Source organism: Oncorhynchus masou, chromosome 24 (genome assembly GCF_036934945.1).
Source record: "Oncorhynchus masou masou isolate Uvic2021 chromosome 24, UVic_Omas_1.1, whole genome shotgun sequence".
Classification (NCBI taxonomy): Eukaryota; Metazoa; Chordata; class Actinopteri; order Salmoniformes; family Salmonidae; genus Oncorhynchus; species Oncorhynchus masou.
In genome coordinates this window covers 73,967,700-73,985,064 of record NC_088235.1, presented here as the reverse complement: position 1 = coordinate 73,985,064, position 17,365 = coordinate 73,967,700, and the positions used below count along the sequence as shown (strand labels likewise).

Genomic DNA, 17,365 nt, shown 5'->3' with positions numbered 1-17,365 from the left:
CAGGGCGAAGTGACAGCTTATTGCCATTTACTGACATTCCGAAGTTCAGCACTGAGGTCTTTCTCAACCACATTTTTGTCTTTGTGGGAAACCAACAGCGGAGAATCATCTGCATAGAGGAAAAGGTCACAGGTACAGGCAGATTTCAGATAATTTATATTCAACAAAAAGAAAAGTGGACCCAGCACACTCCCTTGGGATTTTCCGCAGTTCAAGATTTGGGTTTTAGACAGGGTCTCATCCACATTCACCATCTGTTTTCTTTCTTGCAGATAAGAGCTAACCCATTTTACTGCTAAGTTATTAAAGCCCATGGCTCTTAGTTTGATTAAACAGAATTTCATGATCCACTGTATCAAGCTCCTTTTGGAGATATAACATAACCATACCACAAAAGTTCCCTCCAACTTCTTCCTTCCTGATGTAGTCAGTTAGATATAGTAGGCAAGTATTGATTGTATGGGATTTCCTAAAGCCAGATTGGAGCTCATATAGTAGGTTATGTAAGGAAATATCTGCTAATATCAATCTGCTCGAACATAATTTTTTCCATGACCTTAGATAAAATACACAGGATTGAGACAGGCCGGTGGGGATCCTAATAAAATACCAAATACCATATCTGATAGGGGGTTCTTAGCACATTAATGAGAACTCTGGGGGCTCTTGGACCTCCATATGGGAACCCCAGAATATAGGATTACCTACTGTATCCATACACCAACATACCATTCATTGGCTTTATTTGAGAATCTGTCTGAAAACCACTTGAACCATAGCTGTAGGCAGGCAGTACAGTCCCTATAACATGTATTACATGTTTTGGTAGCGCAAGCGACCTCTATTGATCGGATGTATTTGGCTGAGAGCTGAGTTGGTGGTTCCAGCTCAAACCAGCAGTATTTAGCTAGCTAGCTTGGCACAACCTGGGAGGGACTGCTAAAATGTTACCATTATCTATAAAAGACGACGAGTACAAGCCACCCAAATTCAACCTCCTCGCCAAGATTTCAGGATGGTTCAGGTAAATTGTCTTATTTGTTTGTGTTCTTGATGTATTTTTTTTTAGGTCTTAATTAGCTTGTTAGCTAGCTATTTTGATTTCTATGCTCACTGGCTAGTTTAATTCCGATGTGAAATATATGATGCAAAATATTATGCTGTAGTTACCAAAAACAGCTTGCTAGGGGTATGGGACCATCCACCTTGGTTGCTGACCAAATAGATATTTGTTAGCCTTATGTTTGTCTATTGAGCTAACTAAGTTAGCTGTCTAGGTAGCCAGTTAGCTTCAGATGCACGAATGTCTGGCCAACACAGCTGGAAGTTAGTTACTTCCCGACTTACTTAGCTAGGAGGGGGGGTTATAGTATTAAATATTTGTGTGCGGTCAACAACATGCGTGTTCAGGAAATTGATGCAATTTTGCACATTTGACATAGGTAGGTACTTCTAATTCTTAACTGGCTCTACTGTTTTGATGAGCGCAAGCTAGCAAACGTTAGTTAGGTGACGTTGGCTTGGTTGATAACTCGCGCTAGCTGCGACTAACTCAGTGAAATTTCTTTTTTCCCCCCCAGATCGATCCTATCTGATAAAACATCACGGAATTTGTTTTTCTTTCTTTGTCTGAATCTGTCCTTTGCTTTTGTTGAATTATCGTACGGCATATGGAGTAACAGGTAAGTTCCGTATCATTCGACGGGAAAAGCCTAAAAAACGCAACTCTTATTTCAGGATGTGCCACGTATGTCTAAGCAAGCGTTGTACCAACAATGCCCGTTGTTTGCATAGGCTCCCATCAGTGGGAATGCACCACAAACTACATTATAACATCTAGCTAGACACATGTTATTCCCTGGTTATGTGTTTTGAAATGGCTATCCATCTTGATAGCTGTATTTTATGCATGGATTTCTGCCAGGACATCCTATCTGCAACATGTGTTCAAATTGTTGCCTGGAACCAGCTGCTGGGGTTAAAATGTCACTGTTATAAAATCTGTGTGTTCCCATAGACAAGTAACTAGCCAATTAGAACTAATATGTGCAGTAATGTTTTATCAGCCATAACTTAGTCATTCATTAAAAAAAACTATTTGTTTGTGTTTTAGTGTAACTTTTACCCCCGGCAATTGTAAAGCTTGGGGAGGATATCTGGTGCGGGAGACAGTCCAGTCTAACAAGTTTTTTTTGTGTGTGTGTGTGTGTATATATGCTCTCAGTTTAGGTTTGATATCAGATTCCTTTCACATGTTCTTTGACTGCACTGCACTTTTAGCCGGACTTGCAGCCTCCGTGATTTCCAGGTGGAGGTCGAATGACTCATTCTCATATGGGTACGTATGCAATCAATGTAGACTGTAGCTTCACTAGCAAAGGTAACGCCGCCTCCAACACTGCTAAGGAGCCTCTGCTAATGTTAACATTTTGAACTTTGTGACGTCTTACCAAGCGTGTATGATTACCTGTATTTTTGATCTTATGCCTTTATTGATATCCAGGGTTGCCAATCTGCACCTTTAGTACATATTTGGATGTGTGTATTGCTACTAATGTAGCAAAGGTGTTGCAGCTGTATGGTGTGATTTCAGTTCAAACTGAAATTGTATTTAGGTTCTATAATTCTGAATTAGGATTTTGAATTTGTAATGCACAAATGGAATCGTAGAAGTCCTAATTGACCTTGTATTTTATGATTTGATACTGAATTGAATGAATATTGCATTGAATGTTCAATAGAATTTCAAATTGAAGTTCAACATTTATTTTCAGTTTCAATATGGTAGATATTGAATTCATTGTCTGTGTATCAAGTTTACAAACTAATTTCAAGTTGATCAATATTTAATATATTCAGCTTCTTGGAGGCTTTAAGTTCTCTAAATTCAGATAAAAAAACAGAGATGTAAGCCTGGTACTTTTCCAGACAGGAAAGGTAGTCAAAAGCTATCTGTTCTCCTCTGTCTGTGGTAAAGTTTCTGAAGCCAATGTGGCATGTTGAATATTTTTTTCCAGTGAATTTACCTCTAATGTTTGAACCGTTTTGGCTATAAGCTATTATGACCCCATTCCTGAAGCTAATGCTCTTGGACATGGAATCGCCTTCTGTTCCCTAATATGCTGATCACAGGCCGCGTAGGACACGTTAGAAGGACGTGTGACAAGTTTGACCTCCATAAGAATATATTTGAATAACCTTGCCATAGTCTTTCTATGTCCTATTTCATTTTGCTCTTGTGAATGACTGGGTTTGAACCATGTCTCCTATATGTCACAAGACTGTGCCGATCCACTTAGCTAAAGCCCCTGGGGAGGAAATCAGGAAGCTAACACATGTCTTCAAGTCTGCAGCAAGTTACTCCTCAAAAGAGCGTGGTTCATCGGACCACCTCGGTCACATTTCAACGCCCTTTGACCTCCTATTCAGAGATCACGGCACCAAACTGTCTGGGTTCGAAATCAGGCCTACCATTTTCCGTGGCAAACGGCAGCATAAGGATCTGTGCCCTCCATTTTTATGAGTGCAACAGAGGTGGTTTGGTGATCTATGCATGTGATGAGTAACCTTGCCTGAGACCTGAAGACTTGTTTTTTACTGATGGGGTTCGGGCCCAGGTATCCTGAGCGCCAGACAATGCAACTTTTCAGGTCTCAGACAAGTCACTCATCACATGAGCGTTGTCACCGAACCTCTTGCGTTACGCTTCACCCCCCTTTGACCTCCTTGAAGAGACCATCCAAGTCACAGGACTAATGCCTAGGCTTTAGCTCAGCAGGCCAACAGTCTTAACCCAGTCAGTCACATGTTACCCTTATAATGATGACCCTTGATGGAGACTTAAAACTACACGATATATGCGAAAGTATGTGGACACCACTTAAAATTTGTGGATTTGGCTATTTCAGCCACATGTTGCTGATGGGTGTATAAAATCACACAGCCATGCAATCTCCATAGAAAAACATTGGCCTGTGAAATTTCTGCCCTGCTAGAGCTGCCCCGGTCAACTGTGCTGTTATTGTGAAGTGGAAGCGTCTAGGAGCAACAACTGCTCAGCCGCGAAGTGGTAGACCACACAAACTCACTGAAGTGCGTAGCATGTAAAAATCTTCTTTCCTCGGGTAGCAACGCTCACTACCGAGTTCCAAACTGCCTCTGGAAGCAACGTCGGCACAAGAACTGTTCGTCGGGAGCTTCATGAAATGGGTTTCCATTGTGGAAATGCATTCTCTGGAGTGATGAATCACGCTTTACCGTCTGGAAGTCAGACAGACGAATCTGGGTTTGGCGGATGCCAGGAGAACGCTCTCTGCCCGACTGCGTAGTGCCTACTGTAAAGTTTGGCGGAGGAATAATGGTCTGGGGCTGTATTTCATGGTTCGGGCTAGGAAATCGGGAAATCTTAGAGCTACAGCATACAATGACATTGTTGACGATTTTTGTGCTTCAAACATTGTGGCACCAGTTTGGGGAAGGCCCTTTCCTGTTTCAGCATGCCAATGCCCCTGTGTGCAAAGCGAGGTCCATACAGAAATGGTTTGTCGAGATCGATGTGGAAGAACTTGACTGGCCTGCACAGATCCCTGACCTCAACCCCATCAAAGACCTTTGGGATGAATTGGAACGCCGACTGCGAGCCAGGCCTAATCCCCCAACATCAGTACCCAACCTCACTAATGCTCTTGTGGCTGAATGGAAGCAAGTCCCCAGACCAATGTTCCAACATCTAGTGGAAAGCCTTCCCAGAAAAGTGGAGGCTGCTATGGCAGCAAAAGGGGAACCAACTCCATATTAATGCCCATGATTATGGAATGAGATGTTTGATGATAGGGAGTGTAACAGTTATCTACTTTTTTTTTGTGACCCATTAGCCAAAATAGTTGAAACGTTAGCGGCAAATTCATAGGCAGAAAATGTATTCAACATGCCACATTGGCTTTAGAAACCACCAGAAGCTTCTGTATACTGTAGAGTTTAATCCTCTGTTCTCCTCTGCCTTTCCTGGCTGGCAAGGTACCAGGATGTTCTCTCTGGTTTTGAATCTGATTAACTTGAAATTATAGTTTGTAAACTTGATACACAATTAATGCAATATCTACCATATTGAAACTGAATATATAAATATTGAAAATGTAATTAAATATTCAAATAACTCAATGCAATAATTCATTTCAGTTTCAAATCAAATACTATCTCAATTTATGAATGAAATTATTTCATTTGTGCATTTACACGTTTAAAAAATATTACATTAAAATTCAATATCCTAATACAAATACAAAATGATGGAATTCAAATACAATTTCTGTTGGCACTGAAATAGCTCCAGCTGTTTTTAAGTCACATTGATTAGCCTCTATTGTTGACCTGTGTGTACTGTACATCCCTTTCTGTTTTCAGATATGTGAGGGCGGAGGTGTTGGCAGGGTTTGTGAATGGCCTGTTCCTCATCTTCACCGCCTTCTTCATTTTCTCAGAAGGCGTAGAGGTATGCCACAGAACACAATGTGTTTGATTAGGAGTATTTCACATATTGAAAAGAACATTGATTTGAATGATTTTGATAGGCCTTGTCTTATATTGTCAACTTTTATTTAAGATGGCCAATTCTCAATAACGATGTTGATTTGACTGGTCTTGTCTCTGACAGAGGGCTTTGGAGCCGCCACACGTGAATCATGATCGTCTGCTCCCTGTGTCTGTCGCTGGGCTGCTGGTGAACCTGGTGGGCATCTTTGTGTTCCAGCACGGGGGCCACGGCCACTCTCACGGAGGGGATGAAGGTAAGATGAGGATCTCTCTCTCTTCCTGTAGTCACTTTACACATCTACCATCTTCACTCTCTCACAAGTGGTCACTCCACACTTTCCTGTACTGCTTCTATGCTAGGCCTAAAAGCATATGTGTTGGGGTGGAGCCATGAGTTGATTCAACTCATGCACCCATCACTTGTGTCCCCTACAGTTCCTTTACTTGGTGGTCCCCCAAGTTGTTCTCTCAAATTCCCTCAGGCTCACTGCCTAACCCCTTTCTGCTCTTAAGTCACCAGTCACTGTACACTTTTCAAACACTAATAGCTTGCCTCATATGTGGCGCGATACTAAACTCAGCAAAAACAAAAGACGTCCTCTCACTGTCAACTGCATTTATTTTCAGCAAACTTAACATGTGTAAATATTTGTATGAACATAACTAGATTAAACAACTGAGATCTATACTGAACAAGTTCCACAGACATGTGACTAATAGAAATGGAATAATGTGTCCCTGAACAAAGGGGGGTCAAAATCAAAAGTAACAGTCAGTATCTGGTGTGGCCACCAGCTGCATTAAGTACTGCAGTGCATCTCCTCCTCATAAACTGCACCAGATTTGCCAGTTCTTGCTTTGAGATGTTACCCCCACTCTTCCACCAAGGCACCTGCAAGTTCTCAAACATTTCTGGGGGGAATGGCCCTAGCCCTCACCCTCCGATCCAACAGGTCCCAGATGTGCTCAATGGGGTTGAGATCCGGGCTCTTCGCTGGCCATGGCAGAACATTGACATTCCTGTCTTGCAGGAAATCACGCACAGAACGAGGAGTATGGCTGGTGGCATTGTCATGCTGGAGGGTCATGTAAGGATGAGCCTGCAGGAAGGGTACCACATGAGGGAGGAGGATGTATTCCCTGTCACGGACAGCGTTGAGATTACCTGCAATGACAACAAGCTCAGTCCGATGATGCTGTGACACACCGCCCCAGACCTTGACGGACCATCCACCTCCAAATCGATCCCACTCCAGAGTACAGGACTCGGTGTAACGCTCATTCCTTCAACGAGAAACGGGAATCCGTTTCACCGCCGGTGAGACAAAACCACGACTCGTCAGTGAAGTGCACTTTTTGCCAGTCCTGTCTGGTCCAGCAATGGTGGGTTTGTGCCCATAGGCGATGTTGTTGCTGATGACGTCTGAGGACCTGCCTTACAACAGGCCTACAAGCCCTCAGTCCAGCCTATTGCGGACAGTCTGAACACTGATGGAGGGATTGTGTTCCTGGTGTAACTCTGGCAGTTGTTGTTGCCATCCTGTACCTGTCCTGCAGGTGTGATGTTCAGATGAACCGAGCCTTTGCAGGTGTTACACGTGGTCTGCCACTGCGAGGACGATCAGCTGTCCATCCCGTCTCCCTGTAGCGCTGTCTTAGGCGTCTCACTGTACAGACATTGCAATTTATTGCCCTGGCCACATCTCTTTAAGTATCCTAAGTTTTCATAACTGTGACCTTAATTGCCTACCGTCTGTAAGCTGTTTGTGTCTTAACGACCGTTGTTATGGTTCATTGAACAAGCATGGGAAACAGTGTTTAAACCCTTTACAATAGAGATCTGTGAAGTTATTTGGATTTTTATGAATTATCAGGATCCTGAGAAAGGGATGTGTTTTACTTTTTTTTAATTTTTTTTTTATTTTTTACTGAGTTTAGTTGTGGCAGGAAATTGAGTCGCACTACCTACACCTGACTTAAAGCTGCAGCACATGATATGCAGCTCAATCTGAGCTTCGCATCCAGTCAAAGATGACAAACACTCCTCTGCAATGGCCGTTTTTAATTTAGTTCATCATTCTGCAAACGTCATTGCTGCTGCTTGTGCTCACCTCAGCTCCACCTTTCGTGGTTTGCTCTTCTGTCTGTCAGGGGAGATTGACTCTGCTCTGCCTATAGTCTGGCTTTGGTCAGTTTGATTAGCTATATATGCTCTCAACAATTGAATGGGTAATCCTAACGGGTAAGGTTTACCCATTAAATTGTTGGGAGCAAAGTGTGCACCTTTATTTTTTAGAAATTATACAGTGCATTTGGAAAGTATTCAGACCCCCTTTTCCACATTCTTACATTACAGCCTTAATCTAAAATGGATTCAATAAAAAAAAAAGTTTCATCAATCTACACACAATACCACAAAAAAACACAGCATAAACAGGTTTTTAGATTTTGTTTAATTTATAAAAAAATGTAATAAAACGATACATTATTTACGTAAGTATTCATACCCTTCGCTATGAGACTTGAAATTGAGCTCATCCTGTTTCCATTGATCATGGTTGAGATGTTTCTACAACTTGATTTGGAGTACATGTGGTAAATTCAATTGATTGAACATGATTTGGAAAGGCATACACCTGTCTATAAAAGTTGACAGTTCATGTCAGCACAAAAACCAAGCCATGAGGCCAAAGGAGTTGTCCATAGAGCTCTGAGACAGGATTGTGTCGAGGCACAGATCTGGGGAAGGGTACCAAAAACTGTTTGCACAATTGAAGGTCCCCAAGAACATAGTGGCCTCCATCTTTTTTAAATGAAGAAGTTTGAAACCACCAAGACTCTTCCTAGAGCTGGCCGTACGGCCAAACTGAGCAATCTGGAGAGAAGGGCCTTGGTCAGTGAGGTGACCAGAACCCGATGGTCACTCTGACAGAGCTCCAGGGTTCCTCTGTGGAGATGGGAGAACCTTCCAGAAGGACAACCATCTCTGCAGCACTCCAATAATTTTATTTTTATTTTTTTACCTTTATTTTACTAGGCAAGTCAGTTAAGAACAAATTCTTATTTTCAATGACGGCCTAGGAACAGTGGGTTAACTGCCTGTTCAGGGGCAGAACGACAGATTTGTACCTTGTCAGCTCGGGGATTTGAACTTGCAACCTTTCGGTTACTCGTCCAATGCTCTAACCACTAGGCTACACTGCCGCCCCGATAATCAAGCCTTAATGGTAGAATGGGCAGACGGAAGCCACTCCTCAGTAATAGGCACATGACAGCCCGCTTGGAGTTTACCAGAAAGCACCTAATAAAGGACTCTGACCATGAGAAACAAGCTTTACTGGTCTGATGAAACCAAGATAGAACTCTTTGGCCTGAATACCCAAGCATCACATCTGGAGGAAACCTGGCACCATCCCTAGGGTGAAGCATGGTGGTGGCAGCATCATGCTGTGGGGATGTTTTTCAGCAGCAGGGACTGGGAGACCAGTCAGGATCAAGGTAAAGATGAACGGAGCAAAGATCTTTGATGAAAACCTGCTCCAAAGTGCTCAGGACCTCAGGCTGGTGCGACACACACAGCCAAGACAACACAGGAGTGGCTTCAGGACAAGTCTCAATGTCCTTGAGTGGCCGAGCCAGAGCCCGATCAAACATCTCTGGAGAGAAAATAGCTGTGCTGCGACGTTCCTCATCCAACCTGGCAGAGCTTGAGAGGGTCTGTGGAGAAAGACTGGGAGAAACTCCCCAAGTACAGGTGAGCCAAGCGTATACCGTCATACTCACGGCTGTTATCGCTGCCAAAGGTGCTTCAAAGTACTGAGTAAAAGGGTCTGGTCTGTGTGTGATAATTCAGTTTTGTATTTTGCAAACATTTCTAAAAACCTGTTTATACTTTGTCTTTATGGGGTATTGTGTGGAGATTGAGGGGAAAAAAGGCTGTAACGTAACAATGTGAAAAGTCAAGGAGTCCGTACTTCCGGCGCCGACAGATGGCCGCCTCGCTTTGCGTTCCTAGGAAACTATGCAGATTTGTTTTTTTACGTGTTATTTCTTACATTAGTACCCCAGGTCATCTTAGGTTTCATTACATACAGTCGAGAAGAACTACTGAATATAAGATCAGCGTCAACTCACCATCAGTACGACCAAGAATATGACTTTCGCGAAGCGGATCCTGTGTTCTGCCTTTCAACCAGGACAACGGAATGGATCCCAGCCGGCAACCCAAAAAAACGACTTCGTAAAAGAGGGAAACGAGGCGGTCTTCTGGTCAGACTACGGAGACGGGCACATCGTGCCCCACTTCTTAGCATTCTTCTCGCCAATGTCCAGTCTCTTGACAACAAGGTTGATGAAATCCGAGCAAGGGTAGCATTCCAGAGGGACATCAGAGACTAACGTTCTTTGCTTCACGGAAACATGGCTCACTGGAGAGACGCTCTCGGATGCGGTGCAGCCAGCGGGTTTCTCCGCACATCGCGCCGACAGAAACAAACACCTTTCTGGTAAGAAGAGTGGTGGGGGCGTATGCCTTATGGCTAACGAGACGTGGTGTGATCACAGAAACATACAGGAACTCAAATCCTTCTGTTCACCTGATTTTAGAATTCCTCACAATCAAATGTAGACCGCATTATCTACCAAGAGAATTCTCTTCGATTATAATCACAGCCGTATATATTCCCCCCAAGCAGACACATCGATGGCTCTGAATGAACTTTATTTGACTCTTTGCAAACTGGAATCCATACATTCTGAGGCTGCATTCATTGTTGCTGGGGATTTTAACAAGGCTAATCTGAAAACAAGACTCCCTAAAATGTATCAGCATATCGATTGCGCCACCAGGGTTGGCAACCTTGGATCACTGTTATTCTAACTTCCGCGATGCATATAAGGCCCTACCCCGCCCCCCTTTCGGAAAAGCTGACCACGACTCCATTTTGCTGATCCCTGCCTACAGACAAAAACTAAAACAACAAGCTCCCACGCTGAGGTCTGTCCAAGCTGATTCCACACTCCAAGACTGCTTCCATCACGTGGACTGGGACATGTTTCGTATTGCGTCAGGCAACAACATTGACGAATATGCTGATTCGGTGTGCGAGTTCATTAGAACGTGCGTTGAAGATGTCGTTCCCATAGCAACGATTAAAACATTCCCTAACCAGAAACCGTGGATTGATGGCAGCATTCGCGTGAAACTGAAAGCGCGAACCACTGCTTTTAATCAGAGCAAGGTGACTGGTAACATGACTGAATACAATCAGTGCAGCTATTCCCTCCGTAAGGCTATCAAACAAGCTAAGCGTCAGTATAGAGACAAAGTAGAATCTCAATTCAACGGCTCAGACACGAGGTATGTGGCAGGGTCTACAGTCAATCACGGACTACAAGATGAAATCCAGCTCAGTCACGGACCAGGATGTCTTGCTCCCAGGCAGACTAAATAACTTTTTTGCCCGCTTTGAGGACAATACAGTGCCACTGACACGGCCTGCAACGGAAACATGCGGTCTCTCCTTCACTGCAGCCGAGGTGAGTAAAACATTTAAACGTGTTAACCCTCGCAAGGCTGCAGGCCCAGACGGCATCCCCAGCCGCGCCCTCGGAGCATGCGCAGACCAGCTGGCTGGTGTGTTTACGGAAATATTCAATCAATCCCTATACCAGTCTGCTGTTCCCACATGCTTCAAGAGGGCCACCATTGTTCCTGTTCCCAAGAAAGCTAAGGTAACTGAGCTAAACGACTAACGCCCCGAAGCACTCACTTCCGTCATCATGAAGTGCTTTGAGAGACTAGTCAAGGACCATATCCCCTCCACCCTACCTGACACCCTAGACCCACTCCAATTTGCTTACCGCCCAAATAGGTCCACAGACGACGCAATCTCAACCACACTGCACACTGCCCTAACCCATCTGGACAAGAGGAATACCTATGTGAGAATGCTGTTCATCGACTACAGCTCGGCATTTAACACCATAGTACCCTCCAAGCTCGTCATCAAGCTCGAGACCCTGGGTCTCGACCCCGCCCTGTGCAACTGGGTACTGGACTTCCTGATGGGCCGCCCCCAGGTGGTGAGGGTAGGCAACATCTCCACCCCGCTGATCCTCAACACTGGGGCCCCACAAGGATGCGTTCTGAGCCCTCTCCTGTACTCCCTGTTCACCCACGACTGCGCGGCAACGCACGCCTCCAACTCAATCATCAAGTTTGCGGACGACACAACAGTGGTAGGCTTGATTACCAACAACGACGAGACGGCCTACAGGGAGGAGGTAAGGGCCCTCGGAGTGTGGTGTCAGGAAAATAACCTCACACTCAACGTCAACAAAACTAAGGAGATTGTGGACTTCAGGAAACAGTAGAGGGAACATCCCCCTATCCACATCGATGGAACAGTAGTGGAGAGGGTAGTAAGTTAAGTTCCTCGGCATACACATCACAGACAAACTAAATTGGTCCACTCACACAGACAGCATCGTGAAGAAGGCGCCGCAGCGCCTCTTCAACCTCAGGAGGCTGAAGAAATTCGGCTTGTCACCAAAAACACTCACAAACTTCTACAGATGCACAATCGAGAGCATCCTGGCGGGCTGTATCACCGCCTGGTACGGCAACTGCTCCGCCCACAACCGTAAGGCTCTCCAGAGGGTAGTGAGGTCTGCGCAACGTATCACCAGGGGCAAACTACCTGCCCTCCAGGACACCTACACCACCCGATGTTACAGGAAGGCCATAAAGATCATCAAGGACAACACCCACCCGAGCTACTGCCTGTTCACCCCGCTATCATCCAGAAGGCGAGGTCAGTACAGGTGCATCAAACCTGGGACCGAGAGACTGAAAAACAGCTTCTATCTCAAGGCCATCAGACTGTTAAACAGCAACCACTAACATTGAGTGGCTGCTGCCAACACACTGACTCAACTCCAGCCACTTCAATAATGGGAATTGATGGGAAAGGATGTAAAATATATCACTAGCCACTTTAAACAATGCTACCTAATATAATGTTTACATACCCTACATTATTCATCTCATATGTATACGTATATACTGTACTCTATCATCTACTGCATCCTTATGTAATACATGTATCACTAGCCACTTTAACTATGCCACTTTGTTTACATACTCATCTCATATGTATATACTGTACTCGATACCATCTACTGTATCTTGCCTATGCTGCTCTGCACCATCACTCATTCATATCTTTATGTACATATTCTTTATCCCCTTACACTGTATATAAGATATTAGTTTTGGAATTGTTAGTTAGATTACTTGTTGGTTATTACTGCATTGTCGGAACTGGAAGCACAAGCATTTCGCTACACTCGCATTAACATCTGCTAACCATGTGTATGTGACAAATAAAATTTGATTTTAGTCGGAATACTTTCCCACTGTACTTTTCCATAGTCGGCACCTCTCCAAACATTGAGTGCTTTTTACAGAACACATTCCTCAAGTTGGGCGCACCCCCTAATAGACCCTAAACACCAAGACCAAATTATTATTAATTCACGTTTTTATGTTCAATGGAACTGACAACACAAATGTATTTGTAGGTGTAATGTGTGTTTTACGGTCTTTTGCAGGTCACAGCCACAGCCACTCTCTGTTCAATGGCAATGCAGGTCACGGACACAGCCATGGGGGGCATGGGAACGAGTCCAAACATGGAGATGGGCACGAGCACAGCCATGGAGATGGACACGGGCACAGCCACGGAGGGCACGGACATGGGCACAGCCACTCCCACGAGGGGCCCCACTGCCATGGTAAGGCAACAGCACTTCCTAGCACAGAACCAAATGCCTGTAATGCAGTATGAGAGAATAATTTTGTTCTAGAATTGGTAGTTATTTCAGTGGCATCCAATGTTTTAAAATCTTAATTTAGGTAAATACGCAAAACCATTTGAGGAGAGTGAATGTGCAGTGTATGATTTGTGGCAACTGGCAACAATTTCCTAAAAATTGGGTTTTTGTCACAATTGTTGGTGATTTTATTGAAGACCATTTTAAATTAGTTTTCTGCTTCTGTGTGTTTGCTTTAGAAGTCCAATCCCAAATCAATTCCTACCTGGGTCTGTGATGCCTCTTTTAAAAAAATAAAAAAAAATGTTTTTAAAGCTCTGCACACTGGATAAGTTGCCCAAATGTGCAAAATTCTACCTTGCCTAAAACACTAGGTGGCGCTATTGCCACATTGCTGATGCTGTCTGCTCAAGGGGACTCAATGATGTCGGGCAGGGGGATTAGTTTATTAGGCCTGAATGTTCACTATGCAATTCTTGACTGTTCGTTCTACTGTTGTCTATCGCTATTCACACAATTTAGTATTTGCTAGAACTTGATATGTGAGCTGGAGTTTTAAGCATATGTGGCAGCACTTCACTCCCTTTTCGTTGTGTCCCAGCAGAAGTCTCGATGAGCCTATCCAGGTAGTTGAAAGGCTGTTGTAAATCTCATTTGTGGTTTGCCCTGTTTTCTATAGTCAATACTAATTGTCTGCTGTATTTAATTAATGCATGAATTGTATTTTATTTCAGATGAACTGCACACGCCAGGGAAGGGCTCCAGCAAACAGATTTTGCAAGGTACTGAACATTGAAATGACTTGACTAATTTGATGCAGCTTTTTACTTGTCTTTGTTCACCTTACAGCCTTATTCTAAAATTGATTTAAAAAATATTTTCCCTCATCAATTTGTACACACTACCCCCTAATGACAAAGTAAAAACAGTTTATTTGTGTTTATAAAAAAATATTTTTTTTACAAGCCATTTACATAAGTATTCAGACTCTTTACTCAGCACTTTGTTGGAGCACCTTTGGCAGCGATTACAGCCTCGAGTCTTCTTGTGTATTACGCTACAAGCTCGGCACACCTGTATTTGGAGTTTGTACCATTCTTCTCTGCAGATCCTCATGTGTTTTGGCTGTGTGCTTAGGGTCGCTATCGGGGCGGCAGGGTAGCCTAGTGGTTAGAGCGTTGGACTCGTAACCGAAAGGTTGTGAGTTCAAACCCCGAGCTGACAAGGTACAAATCTGTCGTTCTGCCCCTGAACAGGCAGTTAACCCACTGTTCCCAGGCCGTCATTGAAAATAAGAATTTGTTCTTAACTGACTTGCCTGGTTAAATAAAGGTAAAATTAAAATAAATAAAAAATCCTGTTGGAAGGTGAATCTTCACTTCAGTCTGAGGTCCTGAGCGCTCTGGAGCAGGTTTTCATCTAGGATCTCTCTCTGTACTTTGCTCCATTCATCTTTACTTCGATCCTGACTAGTGTCTCAGTCACTGCCGCTGAAAAACATCCCCACAGCATGATGCTGCCACCACCATGCTTCACCGTAGGGGTGGTGCCAGGTTTACTCCAGACGTCACGCTTGGCATTCAGGCCAAAGAGTTGCCTTTTTGCCAAACTCCAAGTGGGCTGTCTTACTGAGGAGTGACTTCCGTCTGGCCACTCTACCATAAATGCCTGATTGGTTGAGTGCTGCAGAGATGGTTGTCCTTCTGGAAGGTTCTCCCATCTCCTTCAGAAGAACTCTAGAGCTCTGTCAGTGACCATCGGGTTCTTGATCACCTCCTTTACCAAGCCATTCTCCCCCGCCCTGTTGATCAGTTTGGCCGGGAGGCCAGCTCTAGGAAGAGTCTTGGTGGATCCAAACCTCTTCCATTTAAGAATTATGGAGGCCACTATGTTCTTGCGGACCTTCAAGGCTGCATAAATGTTTTGGTAACCATCCCCGATCTGTGCCATGACACAATCCTGTCTCGGAGCTCTACGGACAATTCCTTCTAACTCATGGCTTGGTTTATGCACTGACAATCACTGTCAACTCTGCGCCTTTCCAAATGATGTCCAATCAATTGAATTTACCACAGGTGGACTCCAATCAAATGGAAGCAGGATGCACTTGAGCTCAATTTCGAGTCATAGAAAAGGATCTGAATACTTATGTAAATAAGTTTTTTAATTTTTTTTTATACATTTGTAACAAATTCTAAACATGTTTTTTGCTTTGTCATTATGGGGTATTGTGTGTAGATTTCTGAGAATAATCCATGAATACTTATTTCTGAGAATAATGGATATGTAATCCATTTTAGAATAAGGCTGGTCCTTAACAAAAGGTGTAAAGTCAAGGGGTCTGAATACTTTCCGAATGCACTGTATGTGGACTGTGCACAAACTATTTTGATCGTCTTAAAATATTTACTCACGTCAGACTTGGTAAACTACCATACGACACGTCCTTAATGGGCTATAATGTTGCATGTGAGATTGTAGGGATACATTTTCATCCAGTTCAAGGGAAGAATACTGTGGGGGGGTTATGCATAGATTATAGGGTACGGCTGCCTTGACATAGTAGGACTGCCTTGACATAGTAGGACTATCTGTTTGGCAGTATTTCCAACATCTCTGCAAAAAACCTTTGAAATGGAGTGCGATTTAATGGGTCTGGTAACTTGAATTTGGTGGGGAAATGTCAAGGCACCATTACATCTGAGAAAGAGTCCAGGAGAACTGTCACTAAACTCCTTTGTCCAGGCTTCTGTGGGAAAGGATAAAGTAGTTTGTCCCTTTCACCCGGCACATAGAGAGAAATGAAGAGGGGGAGAGCGACTGGGCCTTTTGGGAGGCCTGCTCAGGGGAAACACTGGGCCCACACAGAAGTTGGGGTGGCGTAGGGGGCTCTGGAGAACGGAGGAGGTGGATAGGAGAGAGGAAGGGGGAGCTGACAGTGCGGAAGTTGGGTGGCGTAGGGGGCTCTGGAGAACAGAGGAGGTGGATAGGAGAGAGGAAGGGGGAGCTGACAGTGCAGAAGGTGACTGAACCACTGTTCCCTTTTGGCCATTGATTGAGGACCATTCCTCTTCTTTGGGTGGCATTGTTATGAAGCTGGAACCCAGGAGGTTGGTTGATATTTCTTTTGTCAAATTGTAGGTTATAGGCACAGTAGCAAATTATAATTTTTTTCTTATTGACGTGCTCCTTTAAATAACTGGTAAATGCTTATTTTTTTCCTCTTTTTTAAATTTTTGTGCTACAATGAATGTGTTACACAATATCTCAACTTCCGAAGGCTAACCCCAGCCAAACTCCAAAATGGAATTCCATTCATGTTGCATTTCAATTGAAGGACTAAACAAAAGTGGATAAAATTGAGTTATAAAAAAAATGGTAATTGACCACTATTTAAATGTTCTGATACTGTATCTAGTCATGGCCTTGACTGTTTATTTTTACTATTTTCTGCGTTGTAGAATAATAGTGAAGACCAACTATATGAAATAACATCTATGGAACCATGTAGTAACCAAAAAAAATCAAAATATATTGGAGATTCCTCAAAGTAATCACCCGTTGCCTTGATGACAGCTTTGCACACTCTTGGCACTCTTCACCTGGAATGCTTTTCCAACAGTCTTGTAGTTCCCACATATGCTGAGCACTTGTTTTCCTTCACTCTGCTGTCCAACTCATCCCAAACCATCTCAATTGGTTTGAGGTCGGGTGATTGTGGAGGACAGGTCATCTTATGCAGCACTCCATCACTCTCCTTCTTGGTCAAATAGCCCTTACACAGCCTGGAGGTTTCTTGTGTCATTGTCCTGTTGAAAAACAAATGATAGCCAAACTAAGCACAAACCAAATGGGAAGGTGCATCTCTGCAGAATGCTGTGGTAGCCATGCTGATTAAGTGTACCTTGAATTATAAATAAATCACTGACAGTGTCACCAGCAAAGCACCATCACACTCCCTCCATGCTTCACCGTGAGAACCACACATGGGAAGATC

At 43.8% G+C, this 17,365-nt stretch overlaps 1 protein-coding gene across 2 annotated transcripts in view; it reads left to right on the top strand.

Annotated features, from left to right (window-relative positions):
• The first annotated feature begins 858 nt into the window (after window positions 1–858).
• Window positions 859–17,365, top strand: part of LOC135512615 (zinc transporter 7-like) — a 31,194-nt gene continuing 14,687 nt past the window's right edge. Inside the window, exons 1-7 of one of the 2 annotated variants that reach the window (XM_064934825.1) lie at window positions 859–1,024; window positions 1,581–1,682; window positions 2,225–2,338; window positions 5,404–5,491; window positions 5,654–5,786; window positions 13,147–13,329; window positions 14,103–14,150. In XM_064934825.1, the coding sequence (XP_064790897.1) occupies window positions 945–1,024; window positions 1,581–1,682; window positions 2,225–2,338; window positions 5,404–5,491; window positions 5,654–5,786; window positions 13,147–13,329; window positions 14,103–14,150 (748 nt within the window). In that variant the 5' untranslated portion in view covers window positions 859–944. Of the gene's footprint in view, window positions 1,025–1,375; window positions 1,443–1,580; window positions 1,683–2,224; window positions 2,339–5,403; window positions 5,492–5,653; window positions 5,787–13,146; window positions 13,330–14,102; window positions 14,151–17,365 lie in introns of those variants that run through there. The other variant, XM_064934826.1, reaches the window with a different exon arrangement.